Source organism: Cydia splendana, chromosome 2, assembly GCF_910591565.1.
Source record: "Cydia splendana chromosome 2, ilCydSple1.2, whole genome shotgun sequence".
NCBI lineage: Eukaryota > Metazoa > Arthropoda > Insecta > Lepidoptera > Tortricidae > Cydia > Cydia splendana.
This window is the reverse complement of record NC_085961.1, coordinates 13664539-13690285: the sequence shown is the minus strand read 5'-3', so window position 1 is coordinate 13690285 and position 25747 is coordinate 13664539. Positions and strand designations below refer to the sequence as shown.

At 37.6% G+C, this 25747-nt stretch overlaps 3 protein-coding genes across 3 annotated transcripts in view; 1 reads left to right on the top strand and 2 right to left on the bottom strand.

Moving 5' to 3' along the window:
• LOC134804436 (O-acyltransferase like protein-like) overlaps positions 1-13349 on the top strand; it is a 37992-nt gene extending 24643 nt beyond the window's left edge. Inside the window, exons 7-13 of the mRNA XM_063777479.1 lie at positions 7122-7288; positions 8000-8185; positions 8579-8758; positions 8916-9066; positions 11873-12053; positions 12208-12350; positions 13078-13349. Coding sequence (XP_063633549.1) covers positions 7122-7288; positions 8000-8185; positions 8579-8758; positions 8916-9066; positions 11873-12053; positions 12208-12350; positions 13078-13284 — 1215 coding nt within the window. The 3' untranslated portion in view covers positions 13285-13349. The remainder of the gene's footprint in view (positions 1-7121; positions 7289-7999; positions 8186-8578; positions 8759-8915; positions 9067-11872; positions 12054-12207; positions 12351-13077) is intronic.
• The window catches only part of LOC134800998 (uncharacterized), a 201707-nt gene that overhangs the window by 81386 nt on the left and 94574 nt on the right, over positions 1-25747 (bottom strand). The window lies entirely within an intron of this gene.
• The window catches only part of LOC134804263 (cleavage and polyadenylation specificity factor subunit 1), a 37960-nt gene continuing 30442 nt past the window's right edge, over positions 18230-25747 (bottom strand). Inside the window, exons 21-29 of the mRNA XM_063777238.1 lie at positions 25601-25747; positions 24686-24758; positions 24099-24251; positions 23517-23711; positions 22637-22751; positions 21126-21242; positions 20213-20342; positions 19434-19542; positions 18230-18355 (exon numbers count right to left, since the gene is read on the bottom strand). Of these exons, the coding sequence (XP_063633308.1) occupies positions 18275-18355; positions 19434-19542; positions 20213-20342; positions 21126-21242; positions 22637-22751; positions 23517-23711; positions 24099-24251; positions 24686-24758; positions 25601-25747 (1120 nt within the window). The 3' untranslated portion in view covers positions 18230-18274. The remainder of the gene's footprint in view (positions 18356-19433; positions 19543-20212; positions 20343-21125; positions 21243-22636; positions 22752-23516; positions 23712-24098; positions 24252-24685; positions 24759-25600) is intronic.

Below are 25747 nucleotides of genomic sequence, written 5' to 3'. Positions count from 1 at the left end.
AATCATGTAAAATTTCTGATCTAACATTCACGATTTCCACACATTTGTATTTACTTTAACGGGACTTAATCTCGACTAACAAGGATGTGCAAAACGTTCAAGTTGATAAACAAGACCAAGTAAAGGATGACTCACGTTACACCGGGCCGTGTCCGGGCCGAAGCTTCCGGCGCTTCGTTTTCTATGGAAAGCACCACGTGATCACCGATCAGCCGTCATAGAAAATAACATGTCGGACGCCCCAGCCCGGGCGCGGCCCGGTCTAGCGTGAGTCATCCTTTAGAGTAGTTCCCAAACTCGCGCAGCTAGAAGATGTTCACGTCAACTTTAGCGAGTCTTTCTCCGAGATAAGAAAACTAATTTTAAAAATAAAAAAGAAGGGTTTTGGCGTAATATTTTGCAATATCAATCTCATGACCGCAGACGACCTCTACATAAATGATTACCTAAATAATCTAGGTTTTACAACTTTTAGCGAATAATTATAGTTTGTCTCGTGGTTTCGGCAACAAAATACCTACTTTGCAATAAAGTTGCAACATTGTTATAATGACTCCATCATTTAATATTTATATTAAGGTATAGAGGTAGGTATACACATTTTCAATCGTGTACCTACCGGTAAATCGATCAGTTTTAGAAGGATTTCGTCTAAATATTTATATTACTACATACATATATTTTTACCTTTTTGTTGTTTTTGGTTTTTGGCTCTGATTATTTCGTCTTAACTTTTTATTCGTCAGGATATAAAAAATATTTCTTTACTAATAGACACATATTACAGCGCTATAAGTAGGTATGTTCTTTATAGAATTGATTGATCATCAACGGAATCCTGTAAAAGCATATTCGAACATCACAGTATCAGGTTTCAGGACAAATGGTCTCACCGGAAGATCAGCGCTGACTTTTGGGTTAGCATTATGCTGAGGCGGGACCATTTCGTGGTAAACTATTTATTTATTTTATGTTTAACTTTCTTTGTTGTTCTGTACTTGTGTATGTTATAGTTTATCACAAATAAATGCGATGATTATGATTATGATTATGATTAGGTTTTAAGGTCAATAGCAAATAACCATCTGTCGATAGAGTAAGTTGTCAAACTTATGCACTGACCAAACATAACTATGTTTTGCAACACTGGAAAGGTCATTCTCACGAGTCTCACGACTAAGTTAATTGAAGAAAAATGATTTCTAACCATCTGCACACGAAACCAAACCAAACGTACCTATGCCTAAACAAAACCGAAAACCGAGGTTGGCAATTTGCGAGGGTGAGTAAAGTTTTAAAGTTCCTTACGAAAAAGGTAAAAGGGAACCCGTATGGTGCGAGTCTGTCCGTTTATATTTCTGTCAGTCACATTCGTAAATATCTTAGGAATTACTTACGCTGTCGTTTTGAAATTTGGAATAGATGTAAACAAGGCTGACCTAGACCACGCTAAAGTTATTTGTTTAATGTCCAATATGAGAGGAGGGGGCCAAAATTTCAAAGTCTAGCTACTAAGTCAAGTTTCTAAGTAGGATATTATATGAAAGAGCTTAAGTTGAATATTCTGTAACAATTTTATTATTTTTGGACGATGCAAAAAGTTAATTTTTGGAGGGAAAAAAACACGATAAAATGAAATTTATTAAAAATTACGACACAAAATCTTGCATAAATATGATTAAATTATTTTAACAGTTCCGTAGACGTCTGCCGTACGAAGTATGTACTTACCTATTTATGTAGTTAAGTTGGCAAACAAATATTGGCCGCGTTGGGCAACCCACAAACTACTGGGGCAACCCAAGGCCCGGCAGCGGCGGTTGCACATTTCCTCGCGGCACGGCGGACACGCACGATAAAATAATTTAAAACAATTATGCCTGTGGAAGTTTATTACCGTACGTACCTACCTACTACATTTGCAAACAATAATGTGTAAATACAAATAATAATTATCTTTTGGAAGCAATCATATTATATTCAGAAGAAGTTCAAGTAGGCCATACGGATGTTATTATTATTATTGCCCCGACGCTCAGTTGGTAATGGCCCTACAATAGTGTACAGGGACGCTCTTATTATACATGCATACAATATTTAAACATAAGTAGTATGGGTCACACAATGTGTACCTACCTACATAATATTAAATTTAATGAGGTACCTATGTAAGTATAAAATATGTAGATTGATACACGATACTACAGAAACGGCATTCAGAAACGAAAGTTTACAACATAAGTATCATAACCATCATGTATGTAGTAATGTCTATCATATACCTATGATGTGTGGTGACTTTGTGACTTTACTTACTTATATGATTTCATTTTACGTGGGCCGCAAAGAAAACTACAAAAGGCAGAGAAGCCATTCAGAATACTCGTAACTTCCAATTTGGTTCTTCGTCGAATTGTCCCAGAAGCCTCTTTTTCTGAAACTGTAACCTATTTCCAGCAGATCGTAACATTTATCCTGAAATAGACTTAATACGGCTAAATATACCGACTTAGCTAGATTTTTTATATACTTATACTTAATAAAATTACTAACGTAATTGGTTGAGTTGGTAATGTTATTCCAAATCAACCAAACCATTTTTTCCGTTGCCCGTTCGAATCGAATTCGAATAATAGTACATTACTACAGAGGCCGGGACGAAAGGGGTTGCCGGCCGAAGACATATAGACGGCCGAGCGAAGCGAGGCCGGATAGGTCTGAGCGCGGGCAACCCCATTTCCCGCCGAGGTATATATAGTGCTTTTCTCAAACATGCAATGAAATAAATAAAATAAAATATCCACGAAACCCAAGTTTTATTTATAGAAAAAACTAAAAGTAAAGTACACCCAAAATATAACCAACACGTACCTATATCATTATCACGCGTATGTTTTACACGAGTCGTGTATTTTTACTACCCGTATATTTTCATGTATCTTTGATTTTTTCGCCTTGTATCTGTCTGACTGTCGTTTTCGTTACATAAGTTTACATAGGCTTTCATGTTGATATCATGTTTCACATACATCGTTGCTTTATGCACGGAGTAAATAAGTATAATTTCCACAGTGTTGACGAATTTGTAGTTACATCCATTTAAAATATGCCACAAAACTGTTTCTAATAAACTGTAAGCCATTTTTCTTAGTTTCTCAAATAATAAAATTGCCATAAGCAACCAAATACATACTTCGTCTTTGACTTGGCGGCAGAGGCAGCAAGTTATTAAAATCAATTCTGCTTACGCTGCCAATTCCAACGCCTACGATTACAATTAATATTAATTTCATTATTTCGTCGGAACTCATATTAAAGTCAAAAAATCAACAACGCACCATAAATCCAATAAAACAGAATGAATATTTTTCAACTTTACCTCCATAACAATTTTAAAAATATAACTACGCGTGTTTGAGTAGACCTTTTTACCGCTAACGTTTAGATGAAATATTTTAAATGTTTTTATTTGTGTAGTTAAATTTATAATTTAAAATTATAAAATTATAGAATGTATTATTTATTAAGTTCATGTTGATTTTATATAAATAAAACTGCAAATTATAGCAAACATTGTTTTTTTTTTTTTATAGGCGTAGTGGCAGAGTGTCATTACGAACCATAAAGCAAATACTGCCTCTAATTTTTTTTAATGGATGAATGCCAAGATGTAGTGTCACAAATATCTGTGAAATGAAAATTAAAAAAGAGGACTTTGCCGGCCTAGGCCTGCAAGATGTGTATGAAATTCCATTAACGACCTTTTGTCCTAGCCGCACCTGAAACGTCATACTTCGCAGCCTATTATAAGGAACATAACATCAATATTTCATTGCATGTTTGAGAAAAATATCTTTTTTATATGCGCTAACAACTGATATGTTTGAAGTCGTCCAAATATTACAAGCGTCAACACACTGTCGAGCCGAATGCCGACCTTGGTGCGGTTCGAGGAGATAGAAATTAGTTGTTTGGGGGTATTATACATATAATAGACGGCTAAATATTGCAACTATTTGACTTGGCACCAAGCTTCAAACATGTAAGTTGCTGACGCATATAAGGATATATGGGATAATAGTATATTTTATCCTCTTTAAAGATTTTTTAAGGTTTTATTTTTCATTTTTATTTTAAGTTTTTGTAATGAAAATGAGATCAAACTGGAATTATATACTTACATTAAAATTTTAAAAAATATTTCCATTTCGGTTTACAAATGACGGAGTTCTAAGCTAACAAACATACAAAAAACGTTCAAATTGATAACCCCCTCCGTGAAGTCAATATATTGAAAAAAAAACCTGGTACTGGTAAGGTAACCAGAATCTAGTTAGCTGTACTATATTGTCTTGTTGTATATGTAACGGCAACTATTGGTGCCCTCTTACTCACATGTTAGAGAAGGACACTGATAGGTGCCGGCCACATATTGCAGTCAAAATATGGCCCGTTTAGAAGTCCCTTCAGCACAGTGGGTTCTGGTTACGTGAACAATATATAACCAGTACACTGCTCTTCTTGTAAATATAGATCTTTATAAGCGTGTGGTTCCACGTTATTAGAAGGTTTCTTAGGTCTTCGTCCATGTTCACAAAACAGACAAGTTTTTAAGCACACTTATACTATACACTTGTACTAGTTTACAATAAAATTATGGATCCTGTCCAAATAAAAACACCAAAGACCGGCCGCAACGGAAGACGCTGGCGCAATGGCTGTTCTGTGACTTGCGCAATTCCTTTCTCCCTCCCCCGCCACCCGCGCATACACCGTGGTGTTGGCACAACTGTTTGATTCGTTCAGAATACCATGCATTATAGTAACCATAACATAATAACTTTTTCATATTTCATGCTCTGAAAGTGGGTCGTTGTTGTTCTAAAAGGTGCGCAGAAAGTGATACGTTTATGCTCTAGCGCAGAAAAGTGGTGTACTCCTCTGCGTCCCCGTCCCACGAACAACTGGGTGGAAACAAAATGGAAAAATAGTGTCTTTATTTCCTCGCCTGGAACAATTGGTAATTGTTTAATTTTACTAATCCCACGTTGATCGTTTGTTTATAAAAAATGATGTAAGTAAATTGTTAAAAACAAATTATTCTTGATTTCTTTCGTTGAATTCTATTTACTCGATTTCATAAAGTGGGAACCAAAAGGAATACACCAAAAATATTTTTTCACCTCAGCAGCTCGAACAAGGGTACTTTGCTTCTTAAAAACAGTGAGCAAAATGCGAGTTTGTTCACTGAGTCATTTTGTCTCACTGAGTGAGACAAAATGACATTCAAGTGACCTTTATAGTCAAATGTCATTTCAACATGCGGGGTCTAATACAAGTTCGATATACTTGGGTTCTATTATCTCTGTCCCTCTAGGTATGTTCTCACTGCTTAGGGTGAAAAATTTTGTGTACTACACGAGATCAAAGTTATTTACATCTCGTGCGCTTTTGAATCCCTTACTACGCTCAAGATTCTAAATTAGATTCACTCGCTACGCTCGTGAATCTATTATAGAATCTTTCGCTTGCACGGGACTCAAAATAAGCACTCGAAGAAATATCAAACTTTGATCTCTTGTTGTTGTACAAATAACTATTTTAAACCTTACACTTGCGTAAATGAGCAAAGACAGAATCTTATACAGCCACAGTTAAACGTTCGTACGATATTAAATTGATTTTTAAAGTTATGTAGCACTATATTCATGAAAATAAAATAAAATACAAGATAAAAATTTCTTATATTATTAATTAAATTGTTATTTAATATTTAAAATACTTTCATTATGTTATGACCAGTTATGACGTGGTGCGGCGCACCAAGGTCGCGCTGCGGTCCGGTAGTCTGTTGCAGCTTTTAGAACGAAAGTATAAAATTAAAAAGTAAGAGGCAATCCCGCTCATTTTAATACTATAATGAGCAAATCATTTTAAAATTACAGTTTGTTAAAAAATGTGTGTTTTCGTAAATATTGCAATCTAAATTATTTTCGCTAGCGGTTATTAATCGTCACACATGTAAAGTCTCCGATTGCAAGTAAGTCCTAAGGAAAAAAATCATGGCCGTAGGTCTATTAGGTACTTCAATTACTGATTTTGCGAAATTGCCTTGTCTTGTTTGGTTTCCTCGTATTCGATATGAAGAGTAGAGTGTTTAACTCGGGTGAAAAGCACCATTTCCGTCTCGGACTATTGGCTAAACTACCTCGACAGAAATGGGTGCCTTTCAACCCTTGGTTAACAATCTACTAGTAACGTGTACACTCGTATCTTTATTTTTACATATCAATAGTTAGTGTTACGATGCATATATTAAAAGAGACAAATGTTTAATATTTACAACACTTGCATCTTTACATATAGAATGAAATACTAAATTGCATTCGACTAGAATTAAACAGTGATGTTTAAAAAACAAGTTTTACACGATACAATTTTTTTTTTCACTTCTCATGCTCAAAAAGTGCACCTTTATGTCGTGCGTAGACGACATAAAATCGCATTTTATGCTCTAGAGCATAAAGTAAAATCATCTATTACGACCCTTATTGACTTATCAATAAAGTCCAAATTCTGCCATACAAACTGCCAGCCCTGCCGGCGCGCCCCCGACCGGCGCTCTCCCGATCGGCGTGCCCCGCGCCTCCGACCGGCCCAAGAACAATTCTTTACTCTTGAATAAATACGTTAAAATAACATAAAATATTTGATTTTTTGTATATTTTCCTCGCAATCGAAGTGAAAAGCAGAGTGTACAACAAGGGCATAAATGTCCATTTTTACCCTCGTGTGCTATTTTGGTCTTCGCTTCGCTCAGACCAAAAAATTGCCTCGGGTAATAATAGGTCACTTTATGCCCTTGTTGTACAATCTACTATTGTTATTACTACCGGATTTTAGTAGGTATAACTATATTTTTAAGTACTATACGTTCTGGTAGTATTGTAGAAAAATATTTATTTCGGTGTATTAGTTGCGCGCTAACGCTAAAAAGTTCGCCAAATCGGAAATATTTCGCCTAAATACTATATTTTGGTTTATGTAGCGGGATGTACCGACGCTGTATTTGACATGTAAATACTTACTAATCCTTTTATGATTGTGTTTGTTCTTTGCAGTCATACAGTGACTTCTTCAAAGCCCTGCTGTTCAACGCGCGCGTGATCGTGCAGATTTTCTTCGTGATGGGCGGTTTCCTAATGGCCTACAAGATGCTGGTCTACGCGGAGACGCACCCATTCTCGCTTAAGACTATCCCTATGGCTCTCGTCAACAGATGGTTCAGGTATTTTCTTTTATAGGACATTGTTACACAGATTGACTACGTCCCACAGTAAGCTCAAGAAGGCTTGTGTTGTTGTGGGTACTCAGACAACGATATATATAATATATAAATACTCAGGAACAAATATCTGTGTCATCACACAAATAAATGCCCTTAACTGGGATTCGAACCCAGACCGGTCGTCAGGTATAGCTTTTATAATAAGCTACTTACTATAGAAGGCCTCCTGTGCCCGAGGCTGTATTCGAATCAGGGTCTCCAGCATTCCCAGCTGACACCATATCCCCTAGAGCACCTACTAATTACAAAAATAAACGATATCCATCAGGTAAAGGCGCCTGAGGCGGAATATTAATAATCGATTCCCTACGGTTTCCTCATTTTGAAGCAATTGAGCATTTTATTTTATAGGTCTCAAAGGAAAAGCTTCGGCTCATCCAACAAAGTTTTATTTTACCATAAACTCATAAATACCTATCCAATTTAACTAACTGACTACACGACGTCCAGTCATCTGCTTCAATGACTTGGCTGGTTGTTCTTCAGCCATTTAATTAGATGCCGGCGTTAAATGGACGGCCAAGGCATCTAAATAGCTGGCTAATTTAACCAATTGGCTGCGACATATAGGTACATAAACCGCATAAGTGCTTACTTAATTGTTTTTATGTGATTAAATAATTGCTATAGATAATAAATTACGTTTTTCAGACTAATGCCAGCTGTGCTCGTAGTGATGGGTTTGGCAATGACCTGGGTCCCCCACCTGGGGTCGGGCCCCATGTGGGACGCCGTGGTCAAGCGCGAGCGAGACATGTGCCGCGCCAACTGGTGGCAACTCGTCATCCTAAGCCCCAATCTGTTCCCCTTCGAGCATCTGTGCCTGCCGCAGGCGTGGTTAGTAACAATAGGAGTATACATTGCGTCTTTCCACAAAATATTTTATATTTAATGCTGCTGCTGATGAACGCTGCCCGCTCCCAAAATGAAGCAATCAGTCAGAGAACTACAATGACCAACGGAGCTGTCAAAGCTAGCAGGTTGAAATGGCCGCGGCCTGGGCAGAATTAACAACTGATCACATATTTCGCTAAACTAAAATAATGTGGTGTAATTATGCATATTCTTGAGGGGCCGCGTCTAACAAATGTTTTGTGGCGAGACGACCGCACACAATACAAAGCATCTAGGTCGTCCTCATTCTCCAAAAGACACCTGACAGCTGGAACCTCAAACAAGTCAAAAATAATCGTCACTATCGCGTTATTGCTAAGCATTTCATCGTTTCAGGTACCTTGGTACGGACACGCAGCTCTTCCTCGTGACGCTAGTGGTCATGCTGATAATCTGGCGCTGGCCGCGCTCCGGCGTGCCCGTGCTCTCCGTCGTCATGGTCGTGTCGCTCCTCATCCCCTTCCTGCAGAGCTACTTCATGAAGCTGTTGCCTATCCGAGTCAGCTTGTTCCCTGAGTGAGTGACCGAGTTGTTTTTCTGGTGACCTGCGCTGCTGATACAACCCGCCATTGTTGCTGTTTGTATTGTTGCTCTTTATATGCCTATATAAAAATATCTACTAAATTATCTTCAGAAATCCTGAATTTAAATTGATGTTAAACGTTATTTTTAGATCAATAAGAGACATATTCGGGTACAACGACACGTTCTACCACGCGTACGTCTCGGCGCAAGGCAACTGGGCCGGCTACCACCTCGGTGTCATCACTGCCTATTTCTACCACCGCGCACAGACTGAGAAGTGGAATCTCAGGGAATCTATGGTAAGCAAAACATTTTGAGTCTTATACCTGGATCAGTAAGAGACATATTCGATTACAAGCCACCTGCTGCGTTTCCAGACATTATAGTTACCTAACAATCAGCAAGTCGTGCTATGAAACTTCGGTAGCCACATATGTTGGTACACCTGAATCACCCGATATGTTGTAATTAATCTAACTTTCCCAGCCACGCACTGTGATTGTGATTTGCCACATAGGTATCCCATTTATGTTAAGACCCCGTGGGTTAAGGGTTCTTCTCTCACTCTCACTGAGCAGTGAGCACAAGCGTTAGCGAGATGGCGGGCGTTCCCGTAATCACGGATATCATGTTTTTGAATTCAAGTTTTTTGTAAATTTTATCAAAAAAAATCGTCCGTCAATCAAAAATAAAATTGAGCATTATTTGAAGCAATAGGTATCCATATTTTTTGCTTTTGTGCATCAGTTTTAAGGTGCATTTTAAACCTATGTTCGTGTTTTTTTTTTCTATACAGTAATAGTCAAGAAATCAGGTTTCGAATCTATGAAGTTACTAGAGAAAGCTAAAAATATGCAAATTGCTTCTAAAAATGCGTAATTTTATTTTTTTAGAGAATTTATTTTTGAGAGAACTCGTCGATTACTGTTTTTGTTAAATGTTATGTATGCATGCATCTCGCTCCCGCTTACGATCAGTGAGAGTGATAGAAGAACATAAACCTACGGGGCCTTAAGAGAAATGTAGCACCTTATTTTACAAAATACATTTTAGCTAATAAGTAAGCCAAATATAATCCGAATGAGCACTAAATAGTTACACGATCATAATCCATTGTTCCATTAAAATAATTATTGCATGCTTAATATGAAAATTATGTATTTGAATTAAATCCGCCAATAATTGAACTGATGCGCATTGCATATCAGATAGGCAATGCAAATTTCGTGCTATTATGATCATTTGAAAATTACTGGATTAGAATGCTAGGAATGGTTACACACAGGAATGGTGGACAGTTATTGTGTAATCTAACAGGATGGCAAATATTTTAGTTTCGAACCTTATAAATCCTATACTAATATGTTATGCTATTGATATCTGTGCATTTACAATACACTCGTAATAATATTTCAGTAGTTTTAGATGCACAGACATTACAACATGTTGATCAGTGCACTGAACATAATTATTATTTATTACCTCTATGCGCACAACCACGAAATTATTAAATACTATAGGTACTTACCATAGAAAAAATTTGAAATCACTCACCCGAAATTCATGAAAGTGCCACCACTTTTACAAATTACGATGAGATTTTAATTAAGTTATAGTAAACCTACAGGCTACGATAGAATTCATGAGACTCATGGGTTAATAATACTCTCACAATTTAGCTGCTTTACCCGAAGGTTGACTGGTGTCGGTTGACACTATCAAATACTACGTATCCTAACTTATGAACTTATTTATATCATAACAAAGACAAGCAGTGAATTTTGAAGTTAGCAAGCCAAGTTTTCAAAGTCAGTTATTAGCATAGAAACTCCAGTTATGATAACCATACACCCAAGTTATCCGTACTTACCTAAGTACTCCATAGCGAAACTAGAATCAATTTTATTTAAGTAGAGTAGATAAGTCTGATTTAACATTTTATATTCTGAACTTGATATCAATTTAAATTAAAAATATTTTATCAGGCAACTGGATAATCCTGCTTTTCGTTTTTCTATCGAATTTGACCTATTTCCACATCCTGCTAAAACTCAACGGCTAAGAAATATCAGCTTATCCGTTTTAATCAAATATAAGTAAGTAGATCAGTGTCGCGTCTGTTTTGTTTTGCTTAATTTTAATATAAAACTAGTTTATAATTTTATAGCGTGGTTACCTATTCATAAAGTCTCAATTATTTATTTATCGTTTGTATTGTATTTGTGAGAGAGGAATAAAACTATGTTGACCACGAAAGCTGTAAAGCAGTGGTTCCTAACCTTATCAGTCCGGTCACCCCTATGACTAACTAGGGAACCTGATTTTACCCCTCCTCCCATTGGTAATAAAAAATAAAACGTGTACGTTTGTTGTATTGTTATATTAGGTTAGCTTATTACCCCCGTAAAATACCAGTTTTACCCCCACGGGGGTAATTACCCCCAGGTTAGGAACCACTGCTGTAAAGGGTTCGAAACGTCAGGACGGGATGTATGATAAATTCCGATGTAAGCGAAGAAAATACTATGCATAAAACATAAATTAAATAAATAAGGCTTGTAAAGTTTATGAATGAAGGAGTAAATAAATAAGTATTAAACTTAAGTATTGAATCACGAGCTTCACTTATTATAGTTAAACGACAATACATTTTGTAGCCCCAATTTATCAAGCTCTAGACAGTTAACAATTTACGCTTAATTCTAATCACTCCGGTCCCCATCTTATTAAAGAAACTGTACCAATTTGCAATTTCAAGTCGTCCTATTGTCCTGACGATCTCATTTCGAGATACTCAAGATTCCTGCTCGAGATTCGGGATTTCAGACTTTAATATAAGAAAAGCGCTCGGACAGAAGGATTAGTCCGTTCTGTTTTCCACTTTCCAAGAGTACGCTGATCTGGACGCCAGCCTTTGAATTGATTTATAAATTCTTTTAGATTGATAGGTTTTAAAGTTTATATTATAGCCTACCTACCTGATATGTATTTGAGACATACTTATCTACATCTATGATACCTAATAGCTATCTACCAGGTAAGTAGCTGCGTGTGATTTAGAGGTTTCTGTACCTGACATAAAAATCCAACTTTTAATGATTACAGCTCCTGCGCCTGATGATGCTGGTGTCGATTCCGGTGGCGTGCGGCGCCGTGCTCATGGGCTGGGACCTGCACCACCGCGAGGCCTCCGCCTTCGAGGCCGCTGTCTTCAACGCGCTAAACCAGAACTTCTTCGCTTTTGCCCTGTGTATTTTCGTCATCGGTTGCTTCTACAGGTGTAACAGTGAGTGTTGTGTTGATGCTATTCTTTATTCGGTTGGCATGCCGTGCTCATGGCCCTGCACCGCCGCGAAGCTGGACTTCAACTTTTTCGAGTGTACCTCGTGGGTGCCTATCAATACCTTATCTCGGACTTCAAAATGCACTTGTTGTTATAGAGCTGTACGTCGGTGCCGTGGAATGGGGCCCGCTGCAGCCGCTTGGCCGCATGTCCTACTGCGCGATGTTGCTGCACGCCACCGTGCTGCGGACCTACGGCGGTCAGATGAGACGCTCCTTCTACGCCACTGACTATACCGCCGTAAGTATCCCACCGGCCATTCTACGCGGCTATTCTCATCTGTTTTGATAATGTTTTACTCATAACTTATTAGTGGACATAATTTTCCAATTTATCTCAAATCAAAATTGTACATCAGTGATATGATATCATGCTCTCGGTTATCAACCACTACCATTAACATTCCATGACTGAGTATCTATTATTAAACCGCGATGAGAATGAGATTTAGCACATATGCATATCGATAATGAATAATTATTTTTATGTACCTAATTACATGAAATGATATTGCCTTGGTAGAATATACACATAAATGATAATCAATTGCTCGAAACACCATCGTATTCCTGGAACACTTTTTTTCTCCTTTTGCGATCGAAAGAGCTTATTTGTGAATAAAAATAACATACATAAATGCAAAAATCGGCACTTGAAATAATTATGACTGTAGAGTGTAGATATATATTTGATTGACTAATGAATAGGTTCATACATATTAGTATTACATTAATCATGTATAATGTTAATTATTCTTGTGCTGGCGGTACTTTCGAATCCCGTTTTCATTGCGGTCTAATAATATCTCGCTGCTAATCAAAATGAATTGGCCTAATTTCAACCAAATCCTGATCAGGTAGCAATCGTTGTTACTCGCTTCAACACGAACAATAAGCTTATGCATTTTAACTTCATCAAAGTTGCAATCTTTAACTTTCATAATGTAACGATCGTGTGACGTCATCAGATCATGTTATACGCCGGCATCGTGACCACCACGTACCTCTGGTCCCTTCCCCTGTACCTGTTCGTGGAGGCGCCCGCCTGCGCCCTGCAGAAGTTCCTTCTGGGCCCCAAGAGGAGACCCAGGAAAGAGCAAGAAGCCAACGGCAACGGACACGTGAAGCCCGGACAGTCCACTGTGTCTGTCTCCACTGTGTCCACGCATATTTAAGTCTGAGTAGATTTTACTGGGTGAAATTAAGTTTTTAAGAGTTTATCTAAGTGAAATAAAAGTAGGGTAATTGCGTCAGTTTACCGTCCGGTGTCGGTTTCCGTCCACTTGATTAATTTGCTACTTGCGAAATATATTTTTTAGGTAGATAGATAAATTGTTTCGACTAAGGACTTGCAATAATTCCAAATTTGTGCAGCAATTAAGGTTTATATTCAACTTTCGTCAAGTGGACGAAAACAAGAGCAGGACGAAAACTAGCGCAATGACCCTACGTTAATAATATTCTAATTACACCACGACAAGCATTACAAAAATAACAGATTTTAAACGTTATTTTATTGATACAGACGATTTATAAAATGTGTACTTTCATGAAATGGCCTAACCACTCTCGACGTTTGTGGTTCAAAAGTTTGACGTTTACCTAACAATGATGCGGCGATACACAGCGAGGATTTAAAAACATTACCGATTTATTTTCAGGCCTTTTATTATTTACGTATGATTTACGTAAACATAGGTACCTACACGTATTTATTTTTACGTACAAAATGCAATAGAAGTTTATGTTTAAATGTCTTAGTGGCTCAAACTTCGTGGCTCCTTACTAAGTAGTAAGCTTGCCTAGAGTTTAGCAATTAGTGTCTCTTTTCAAGAAAAGTAATAGGTTAGGTCCCTCATTAAGTTTACTACCATTTCTATGGAAGATATTTTCTTACACTTATTTAATATATTTTGTATTCCTTTAATGTTGTTTTATGCTTTTATGTAATGGAAACGTGTATAAGATTTTAGATTTGCTCAATATATTGTTAAGGCATATATACTCGTCTATCCTGTGATTTTAGATAGTTGTAAATAGTGACATATATTTTTTAATAGCTATTAATAAGTATAAATATCTATATTAACGATATCTAAAAAAAATTAATGACATTGTCTTGTCGAAATCGTCGGGTGACAAGCAAAAGTCACTAAGTACTATCAAAAAATTAAAGTAACAATGCACTTTATTACGGTTTATTGTCCAATAACTTCAATGGTGTTAGTTAGTGAATTTTGCTTGTCACCCGACGAAATAGTTCATCGTTTGGAACGTGTGTCATAAATTGGAACATATTACGTATTCGTAATAATCAAGCGCGATAAGTATGGGTCACTTTCAATAGACATTTCAATGAAAATGTCTTATTTTCATTGCTATCGTTTGTACTTAAATAGCATACATTTATGTAGAGTAAATTTACCTTAATTGGATCGTTATTTCGAAAATGATTATTAAGATAAATCAAGCTAGAACTATCATTCTACCAAATGTCAAAATCATTTAATGTATATACAGTGTGGAAAGATAAGTCGGGTCCTGGAGGGAAACTACCTTAAATCCTTAAGCTGGCTCATTTTACTTAAAGGAGACATTCCTTTATTTTTAAAAAGAAACAAAACTGCAGTTGAAGATTTTTCTTTTTTTCTTCAATTTGGCTTGTCTAAAAAAATCTTGAGTAAGTACTAAATATTAGATTTTATGGATATTTTATACGACAGACGAGTGTAAGACCTAATGTTTCTTGGAGAAATGTTATTATTAACATTAACTGTATCGACTAGTAGAATAAAATTGCGAGTGTTTATTTTTTGGAATTTTTTGTCGGTTCGAGTCCCGGGCGAGGCAAGCGAGTTTTAGAAAATCTTTGACTGCAGTTTTGTTTCTTTTTAAAAATAAAGGAATGTCTCCTTTAAGTAAAATGAGCCAGCTTAAGGATTTAAAGTAGTTTCCCTCCAGGGCCCCACTTATCTTTCCACACTGTATAGTAATCTATTGTAGGTATATATAATATCCTGGAATTGGAATGATGGAGTTTCGGTGAAACACTTTAACTTCTGAAATCCGGTATAATTTAAATGCATTGCGTTACGTTGAATTGCTTTTGAGTGAAAAATTACTCGCGTATTCGCGCTTTGCTACGCTTCTCTTCAGGAATTTTATGGTAAGATTTTTCAATAGCGTTACTTTTAAGTGAACTGATGGTATTCAAGAATCGTATAAGAAATGTTTTTGTTAATGTCACCTGTGTATGTAATTCTAATTGTAGTTTTAAGGTCAGAGTTTTGTACCTACATATTTTTATTAATAAAGGTTCACATTTTTATATAAAATCGGCATTTGTTTTAAATAAGTGCCATTCGAACTTAACATTAGTAGGTATTAATCTTTGAAAGTTCAGTCCAGTCCCTGCTGCGTATTTAATCATTAATTAACCTTTTTCCAGGTCGCATCAAAAAATCCAATTCTAATTAATCCAGCTTTGATGATTAATTTGAAGACTAGTCACATTTCCCGAAAGTGCAATCTAATTTGAACCTTAAATCGGAGTGCTAAAGTTGAGATTTTATTGGCACGAAGGTATGGTATAAATCGTACTATGCCTTAAAAAAGATTAAACGAGAAAATCGTTACGTGACCTAATGTATGTAGGTAAGGTACGGTCTTGCTCACTAGTTCCGATGAATTGTAAGACGGCCTCGCTTGCCCCTCACACTCCCGTGCTAAATCGCAAATATTACCGTTACCGTCCTTATTCATAAACGCGCTACAAACCTCAATTAGCTATTAACTTATATAACTTTCATCACGGACGATTCAGTACCTATTTAAAAAAGAGTTTTTTTAATGTTAAAATGAAGCTTTCTTCTAGGAAGCTCCAAAACTGACGAATAATATTTTATTCGTAAGCATTTTAATGCTACTAAAACATCTTAGCATCCATACAATCATGTCAGACCGTAAAAAGTCTGCAGCGATTTTGATAGCCCACGCAGTGAAAGTGTCATTTTAAACGTCAAACTTCTATGAAATTATGACGTATACATAACACTTACACTGCGTGGGCTATCAAATCCGCTGCAGACTTTGTTTGGTGCGACTATATTAAATTATATATCCAAATATCAAACATCGAGTCGATGAATGTAACGAACGTTTGTCTTTATCTGTCATTTTGACTTATGTATTTGTAAGAAAGGGATAAAACATAATTAACTACTAAAATCAGGGCCGTAAAGTTTTATGAATAATGGGGTAAATTTAAGGCCTCTAGCTGCATCAGCACATTACTAACAACAAAGGTGGCAATACAAAATAAAAACTTCGTACAATAAGGGCACAGGCGAAAGGGGACGTCGGCGGCGCGAGATCGCCTTTTCAATACAAATCTAGTAAATCTATTTTTCTCCCTGGATATTGACATCATAGAAAATATTATTACACAATTTGACGTAAAGTAACCACAAAAAATATGCCCCTTCGTTTTTTTTTATTTTATTATCAGAGTTTAAAAGTTTTAATTGTTTTATTGCCACAACTGAGACGCCTACACAGAAACATACCGGCATTATCGCTTATTTATATCAATGTGTCTAAAGAAAACAAGAGTTATGAACAAAGACAGTTTTCATTGATTTTATAGTATGCCCGTACCCGCCCCGACCCAACAGATACCTATCCACAATATCTTAGGGTATTCCTCCTATCCAATTTGTTTGTCCAATGTACATTGCGTCTCACTCTCTCATTAAGCAAAATGTGAGACGCAAATACACATTGGACCAAGATATTGGACAAATGGAATACCCTTATCTATAGGCATTCATGGCCCGTTCCATTCAATGAACCGCCGTCTAATACTAGCCCAAGTGTAGTGCCAACTAATTAATTGTGTTAAGACAATAGGCAGTATTATCTGTTGAAACAAAGCGGAAACTAAATGAAAAAACCGGCCCAGGGCGAGTCGGACTCGCGCACGAAGGGTTCCGTACCATTACGCAAAAAATGGCAAAAAATCACGTTGTCGTATGGGAGCCTCACTTAAATATTTATTATATTGTGTTTTTAGTACTTATTTGTTGTTATAGCCGCAACAGAAATACAACATCTGTAAAAGTTTCAACTGCCCAGCTATCACGGTTCATGAGATACAGGCTGATGACAGACAGACGGACAGACGGACGGACAGACAGACGGACAGCGGACTCTCAGTAATAGGGTCCTGTTTTTACCCATTAGGTACGGAACCCTAAAAAACCGCCCAAGCACGAGTCGGAGTCGGTCTTGCGCCCCGAGAGTTTCGTGCCATCTCACAGAACACAGTAAGATTACTAGTAGTTCATATGACTGCTACATAATGAAAAGCTTTAAAATACGAGTAAGAGTTCAAGTTCAAACATCACACGAATGTTTTAATGCCTAATTATGTACAGTTACATGCACTGCTTTACCCACACACATATTATAATAAGCTCTCTATGATGTGTTCAGGCACCGCATGTTACGACCGCCATTGCGACATTTTATCACACTATTTGCAATTGACAGTTAATTTCGATAAAACGTCATGTCGACTGATACTTATAACTAGAACTCAAATTAAAAAAAAATTGCCGTTTTTTCTACTGGCGGAAATGGCTTGACTGACTATTATTTAGAAAAATGTGACATAGGACACAGAAATTGGACAGGAGAATACCACCCTATAGCAAGTGTAGAAGACGGGTTTTTATTAGCCTATGTGTGTGTCCCCTGCTGGGCAAAGGCCTCCCCTCTCCCTTTCAGCAAAGACGGGCCTTATGAGAAAATAATTAACTATTGATTATCTTCAAAATGGAGTTAATTAGAATACCGGTGTCTTTGAGAAAGTTACTTAATAAGCTCAGGAATGCACCCTTGAACGGAGTTTGTAAAATATACGGTGTATAATGTACAGTCGACGTCAAAATATGTTTACACTTTTGCACCTTACTTCTTTGTAATAAAGCAAAAAGTGTAAACATATCTTTGACGTCGATTGTACACTTAAATCACAGTCAATTTCATTTTGAGTTGCAGTTAGAACCGACATGAAATCATGAAAATAAGAAGAGGTTGTTCGAAAATTAAACCAACGGATAGGTAATAATACTAGTTTATTGCTAAAGCTATGTACAGTAGGAGTTAGAAGTGCGCTGTCAGTCTATCAATCTCGAAGAGGTCGGACATTATCTCTTCAACTTTGGTGCCGATTTTTTTCGCAATCTGGAACAAATAAACAATTAAAGGTTTCCAAAATATAATGAAATTAAAATCTTTATTTCAGGCAAGTGGCCCGTAAATAAATATGTAGCTTAAAAGTAGCATACATATTATAAATATTATTTAAGTTAAAACTAAATACTACTAATCACATTATGGTTGCGATGAATTACGCAACCCCATAGGTGGTGTAGGCAGGGAGCCGGCCGCGGGACCGCCGGAACTTGACGCCCATCGACCAGAACTCCTCCTTGTCAAAGGTTAGGTTAAACCGGCGGTCGGCAATAGGCGGCCCGCGAGCCTCCCTGGCTATTTTGTATGTAATAATGACAAACAACAATGTCTGATAAAGTCATAAATATTAACAAAGTGCGGCCTGCGTCAACTTCGTTAACTACTATGTGGCCCTTGGCTGCTTAAAGGTTGCCGACCGCTGGGCTAATAGTGCATTATTGTCGAGGCTCGGAAGTAGCTACTTGCAGGCTGAGGATTCGTTTTAAACGGACGACCTTGGGAGTCCGTTTAATTGAATCCGAAGCCAGCAAGTAGCTTTCCAGCCGAATCAGCTTTTCTCAAAAATGGTGCAAGAAATATAAATATAATAGAAATATTTTACAGAAGAAACGTTCTTACGTATATATTTTTCACAGAAAGAAGTAGAAACAATTCAAAAAGTTTGCTTTGCCGCATTTTTATTTTTGAAATTTTAAAATAGAAGTGTATATTTCTGCCAAAAATACGCCAACCTATTTGAGACAGCTAAATAGTCGCGGTACCAACATTACAACAATAAGCAGTAATCATCTGTTTGGCTGTTTAATGGGCCTGTGCCTTCATTTGATATGGCCATTTAAACTTTCAAAAAGTTTGGAACTCGACAAATAATGGAATTTGTATGCAACATTGCAGTCCCAAAATCGAGACTGCAATGTTTTTAACTTTTTAATTTTTGACTGGCCATAAACTCCGCACTTCGCGACCTATTTTTTAAACAGCAAAGTCGACTTTGCCGTCCATTTTTGAGAAAACGAATATAATCTCGAACTCAATCAATCAATCGAGGCGAGGAGGAGGTACTCACGTCGTGCTTGTCGGCCTGCGGCAGGCCGGTGTAGAGCGCCACCAGGTCGCCGTCCAGCACGCCGCGCGCCGCGCCGCCGCCCGCCGGCTTGCGCGCTGACTTGTACGTCCTGTGCACACATACACACATCACACTCAATTATACGTGTACGTACCGAGGACAGCGATAAAACGATACATCCACGCTAAACGATACCCACACCTAGTACACCCAGATTATACGATTTGGGGCCAAAAATCGTATGGCATTATTGTAGGCACTCAGCATATTGCCTCAGCAATGCGGTGAGGACCTAACTTAACACAAAAACATTTTTTTTTTACATATTCATGTGATCACGGTCTTTCCACCGCGATACAACCGGCTGACTATTTTTTTTAATTCACGATAGCATCTAAACTAGTATCATCTGACGAAGTATCAAACGGGAGGCGATGACTGACGATATTTGCTCCTAGCCCGCGGTCTATATAACCTTCCTGTATTTTATTACTATAGACAACAAGCTTTCTCAGTAACAGTAGAACAAAAAACAATATTCATCCTTGATTGGGTTTAAAATACTAGCATAAGAAAAATACAGTATGATTCTCTTTTTCTACGCTCCACTGCAAGGGGACTCTTGTCAAACTGTAGGTATAGTTGAATTTTTTTATGCTGACCGTTTTGAACTATGACTCTATGAGAGCTCACGGTCTACCTACACGGTCAGCTTAAAAAAATTCAACTCTACGATCCTACACAAAATAACTCTAGTTTATCTACTCTTATATTGTTACCTGAAAGCGCGCGGGTTGAGCCCCGCCAGATGGCAGCAGTAGTTGTTCATAACGTTTTGCAACATGAGAAGCCGTCTGTACATTTTCTCCGACAGCGGCAGCACATATCCGACGCCGCCATCTAGTGTTGCTGTGGGGAAACAAATAAAAATTGTAAATCAGCGTAAAAAAACTGTAATAAATCTAGTATAATTAATTATACAAGAGATCAGGGTTTTTAGAAACAACAAAATGACAGGTGTAGATGCAAGGTTATTATAATGCATCGCCATCTTCTTTTAACCCAAAGTTACACCTCAGAGATACAAAAGCCTCTAAATATTTATTGTAATTTAATTGTAGTCTTCTGCCTGTAAAAGCGGTATGGCTACTAGTTCAAATTTTTACGTTTTAATAGTAAAATGAGAGTTTTCATAAGCATAAAGCTAAAACGTAATTATAAACAAATGGCGCTTTTTTTACAGAAATGATGACGCACGCGACGTCGTAAGGAGATTGATAGTCATGGTAATTTTCTTGCCCCTGATATACGAAAGCAACCAAGCAAACTCTGCACAGATTTTTATAACCAAGTGCGACAGTGTCATCAAAAACGTCAAATTTCTATTAACACATGACGTTTATTCACTCCTTGCCACATCATAACCGGGGCAGAGTTAGCTTAGGGTGGTATGCCGACGGGGTATCGGAGGTCTACAATCGAGTTCCCGAAACCCCGCCAACAAAGCGCGCGGCGGGACTCCCCAGGGGGTTTAGTCCGTGGAAGTCGGACATACCCACTCAGCTTCTCCCGGGCCAAAGGATCCTTTAAGGTCATCAAAAAAAAAGGTGGTATTCGATCTGTCCAATTTCTTGGTCCAAAGTCATAGCGTCTCACTCTCTCATTAAGCCAAATGTGTGACAAAACACTCACTGTACATGGTGACGTGTCGCCGGTGCACGCTGTTGGGGATGGAGCGCGCGTTGATCCGGAACATGGCGTGCACTTGCTGCCCGAGGTGGTAGTCGCATTTCCTGATCAGGCGCTGACCTACAAATATAACGAAGCATTTATATACTGACTAGGCAGTGGGGAGACACTCCTGACTTCGGACAAACTCGGCTCCGTTCTGCTCAGCATTGCTCCGAGCAATTACTAGGGTTGACACAACTTGACGTCCCTTTGCGTGCACGACCACAGATGAAGTAATTACTTGAATTTTGACAACCCTAAATAGGCTAAAGGGATATATTAGAAAGGGATAGCATGATTCGACCCTGAACCGGTGTCAAACTTTGGGTTTGTAGGAAGTATCCTTTCTGTACGGTACTTAGTACTATTATTTATTCTGTGCTTAAGGGTGGTATTCCACCTGTCCAATTTCTTGGTCCAATATGCATTACGTCTCACTCTCTGACTAAGCAAAATGTGAGACGCAATACACATTGGACAAATAAATTGGATAGTTGGAATACCATATGGGCATCTTTACAGTTATTCGCTTAACATCAAACTTGGGTAAATCCATTCGACTCTCTTAGCAAATATCTACTATTATTACCTTTTCTTAATACCAAAATCGCATAATCTGACAGATGCATTTACCCGTGTTTGAAGTTAAGCGACTCAAATTACTTATCTGACGGTTGACATCTGTCAGATTACTATCTGAATTTCACAGAAATATAAATATAAATATGAAGATGTTGTCACATGAAATATGAAATTTTTCCTACGCCATTGGATCTATTAAATAATGGACCAATGATACGACGCAATGCAAACATAGTATCCTGGACACGGACCTCTGGGTCCACGCCAGTAGAAGAGACAAGCGCGCAAAGTCCCTAGATCAAAGTTGTTCCAAAAACCCGGTAGATGGCGCTGGGAACAAATTACATGCCGCAAACGTTTGTACATCACAGAAAGTACTAGTAGTTTTAATTACAAAACCATACTTTGACAGACAGACGGAATTAGGGTTCCGTATTTTTACTAGTTTTTTTGGAAAGTCCTAATATAGCAGGACTTTATAAATCTAAAATATATCAGAGGTGCGAAACTCCTCCCTTCGGACAAACTCGGCTCCGTTCGGCTCAGCATTGTTCCAAGCAATTATTAGGGTTGACACAACTTGACGTCCCTTTACGTGCACGACCACAATACGAAAATGGCTTGACTTGAATTTTCACAACCATAAATAGCCGAAAGGGATAGTGCCATATATTAGAAAGGCCATATATTATATTAGACAGCATGATTCGACCCTGAACCGCAGTCAAACTTCGGCTTTGTAGGAAGTTTCCTTTCTGTACGGTAGTACTATTATTTATTCTGTGAATATACCTTGTTTGTTTTTAGCGGTTATACCATAATGTTTACTATTTTAATTTGATGAATGATGAATGTTTTATTTTAATGTTAAAAACTGAGTCGTTTAGTACCTCCGTAGCTCTCGCGGGCTTGCGGCTGGTACATGAAGATGACAAAGTTGCCCTCCGCTTCGGACACGAGGAAACCCAGATTAGTGTTGTCCACCATAAACTCCATCTCATAAATCTGAAACCAATATCCGTTGTAAAGAATTATAGATATGTATATAAAACCAAAGAGAATTTGAAATAGGGGAGAGAGAATTTATAAACATTCGACACAAATGATTAACACTTTTAGAACGTCATTTGACTTTGATCCTTATTTTTTCACTGATATGTGGAGGATAGGCCAAAGGCCTCGAGTAGATGGCGATACTTTTTGACATTTAACAAATTTTAAACATATCAGTGAAAAAATAAGGATCAAAGTCAAATGGCGTTCTAAAAGTGTTAATCATTTGTGTCAAAAGATGGCAGCAAATGTACTGACTACATTATTTACTTTGGCAATATTCCCCTATTTCAAATTATCTTTGATAAAACCAAACGACAAGATGGGTATTTAACTATAACTTTCGGTAACTACGACTAATGGGGACATAAAACACGCATTAAGATGTTCAGATTGTTATTTTAGTCCGTCAACACTGTGCTAGCTTTTAGTACTTGATTAACTTTTTTCATTCAGAACAAACCATAAGCTGTTTGCACACCTACTCGCGCCACCTAGCGGTGAGTAGCAAAACTACACAGAATAAACCTTGTTTGTGAGATAGTATTTACTTCATTTAGCCGATTTTCATTATTTTTTGTGAGCAGCTTCAATAATTACATAGCTTTTTTGTAGGTTAATTTCCTGGAATGCCCTTGGGGGTTTGTGAGGTCTACAGCACACAGAGCCAGTAGTAATTGAATGGTAGTAAAATTTTGTTTACGTGTTCACACGCACCTGAGCAGTCCTGAGATCTCTGGAAACTAAGCTAAGCGTCCGATGCTGCGCCTGGTACCGCAGCAGCGACACGGACTTGTACACGTCGGCCACTAGCACTAGGTTCTTCACGGCCAGCATGCGGTGCACGTATATCTGCGTGTCGATGAACGCCACGCCAACTAGGTCGTTGTCTTTTAGTTGCCAGATGTAGATCTGGGAAAACATAACCGTCTTTTACATCCTTGCAAGGATAAACAAGAAAATTGCTTACGGTTTTAAAGTTATGTACTTACATCTGAACTTATTTTGTTCATAATTAAAATTTCGTTAAGCATACAAAAGTAGCAAGTGTGATAATTACATGTAAAACGCGACAAGCGCCCAGCGTGCTGGGAAAACGGTGAATACTGGATGAGGGGAGATTTAAAATAATTAAAAAAGAACAGGTTACGGCCCGAAATAAAACAAATTGCATCTGTTATGTCACAGGTGGTAAAAAACAAGAAGCATACTTAACAGGTGCAACTGATTTCATTTCAAGCTGGGACGGTTTTTAGGCTGCTCATTCATGAGCTCAAGAAACAAGAACAAATATTATACCTTTTGTCCAACAGCAGATATGAGGTAACCCAGCACTTGTGTGAGGGCTGTCACAGGGCCCTTCTGTTCTTTGGCGTACAGCTCCTTGAAACGATTCTTGGTCAGAGGCTGCCCCGGCTCGGGCACTACGTCGATAATATCGTAGATTATTATCTGAAACAATCATTCAATGTACTCGGGATCTAAGATGGAGTATCTACATTTTAATTCTGGCAGTAATCTTTGTTAGCAAGGATTACGAGTGCCTGTCGTGGCAATAAAGGCTGTCACTGGTGAGCTTTTATCCTGTGTTCTTAAGAGCCCATCAGCGTGCACACTAGCGCCACTGCTAAATAATCGTGATTATTTAAATTTAATGACAGGTATTTAAAAAAGGGGGCCGCTACGTACTGTGTTTTTTTTTGTATTTATGTACCTTTTGAATACAACTAGTTTTTGCTGCTGGATTGCTGGCGGCCCCCTTTTTTAAATATCTTTCGTTAAATTTAAATAATCACGATTATTTAGCAGTGGCGCTAGTGTGCACGTTGATGGGCTCTTAACTCAACAAGATCAAAAATGTTATATCGTATAATAGATTTACTTACCCTTCCTCGTGACGTAATATCTTCGCTGTAGTTGTAATTTGTTCCTATTGCTATGTACCCGCGCAATCCCGACCTGAAATTATTTAAACGGTAATAAATACGAACTCAATAAATTAAATTGTAAAGGTACTAAATGAAGGATACCACTAGCGCCATCTAGTTAGCCAGCTGACACTATTCACACGAATAATTGTCAGTTTTCGACTAGCAACGAATTTAGCATAAATATACAACCTTATTGCCATATTAATATGATCGAATCTATAACACCACGTAGTATAATTTTGTGACAATAAATCAGGATGAAAAACGAAATCCTCAATGGAAACTACTAACAAAAAGAATAGATAGTATAGAGGGGTCCTGTCATTGTAAATGTTGTAGTCACTGTAAATTTACTGCCATCTATCGACACACGACTAAAACTCAAAATGAAAACGTATAAAGTTATCAAAAAATGTAGATATATGGATAAATGATTTTATTATTTTTATATCATTTTGATCCATGTTCATTCACTGATATCTATGTGTTAAAATTGTTAAATATGAAACGGTGTCGTCACGCCATCTAGCCGAGGATAGGCTAAAGGTGTGTGCGCGACTTTTGCTTGAATTCCGAGGCACGTTTTTTCCTTAGACTTTATTCGTCTTATACGAAGTTACATATGTCTTTGCTACTAAGGAACAACTAACGCCATCCGGTGGCGAATAGGTGAACTACACTGGGGACGTATAAATGTGGTATAAATTCTATATAAAAAAAGGACATTATAAATATTATGTCATAGCAATAATATTATAATAAACATAAACATAATAATTATTTATGTTTATCATAAACATAGTACATATTTAGGTTTATTATATTTATCATTTCAGAGAAATAGTTTTTTTTTATAATTGATAGTTGTACCTGGTTCCTTCGTAAGACAGCGCCACATTCTTGAGACAGGTGACATGCTCCCACTCGTCCAGCTCGATGTTGGTGTTGGGGATGATCTCCCACGACACCGGCGAGAACAGGCACACGCTGAAACGCTCCAACATCGGATACGGGAAC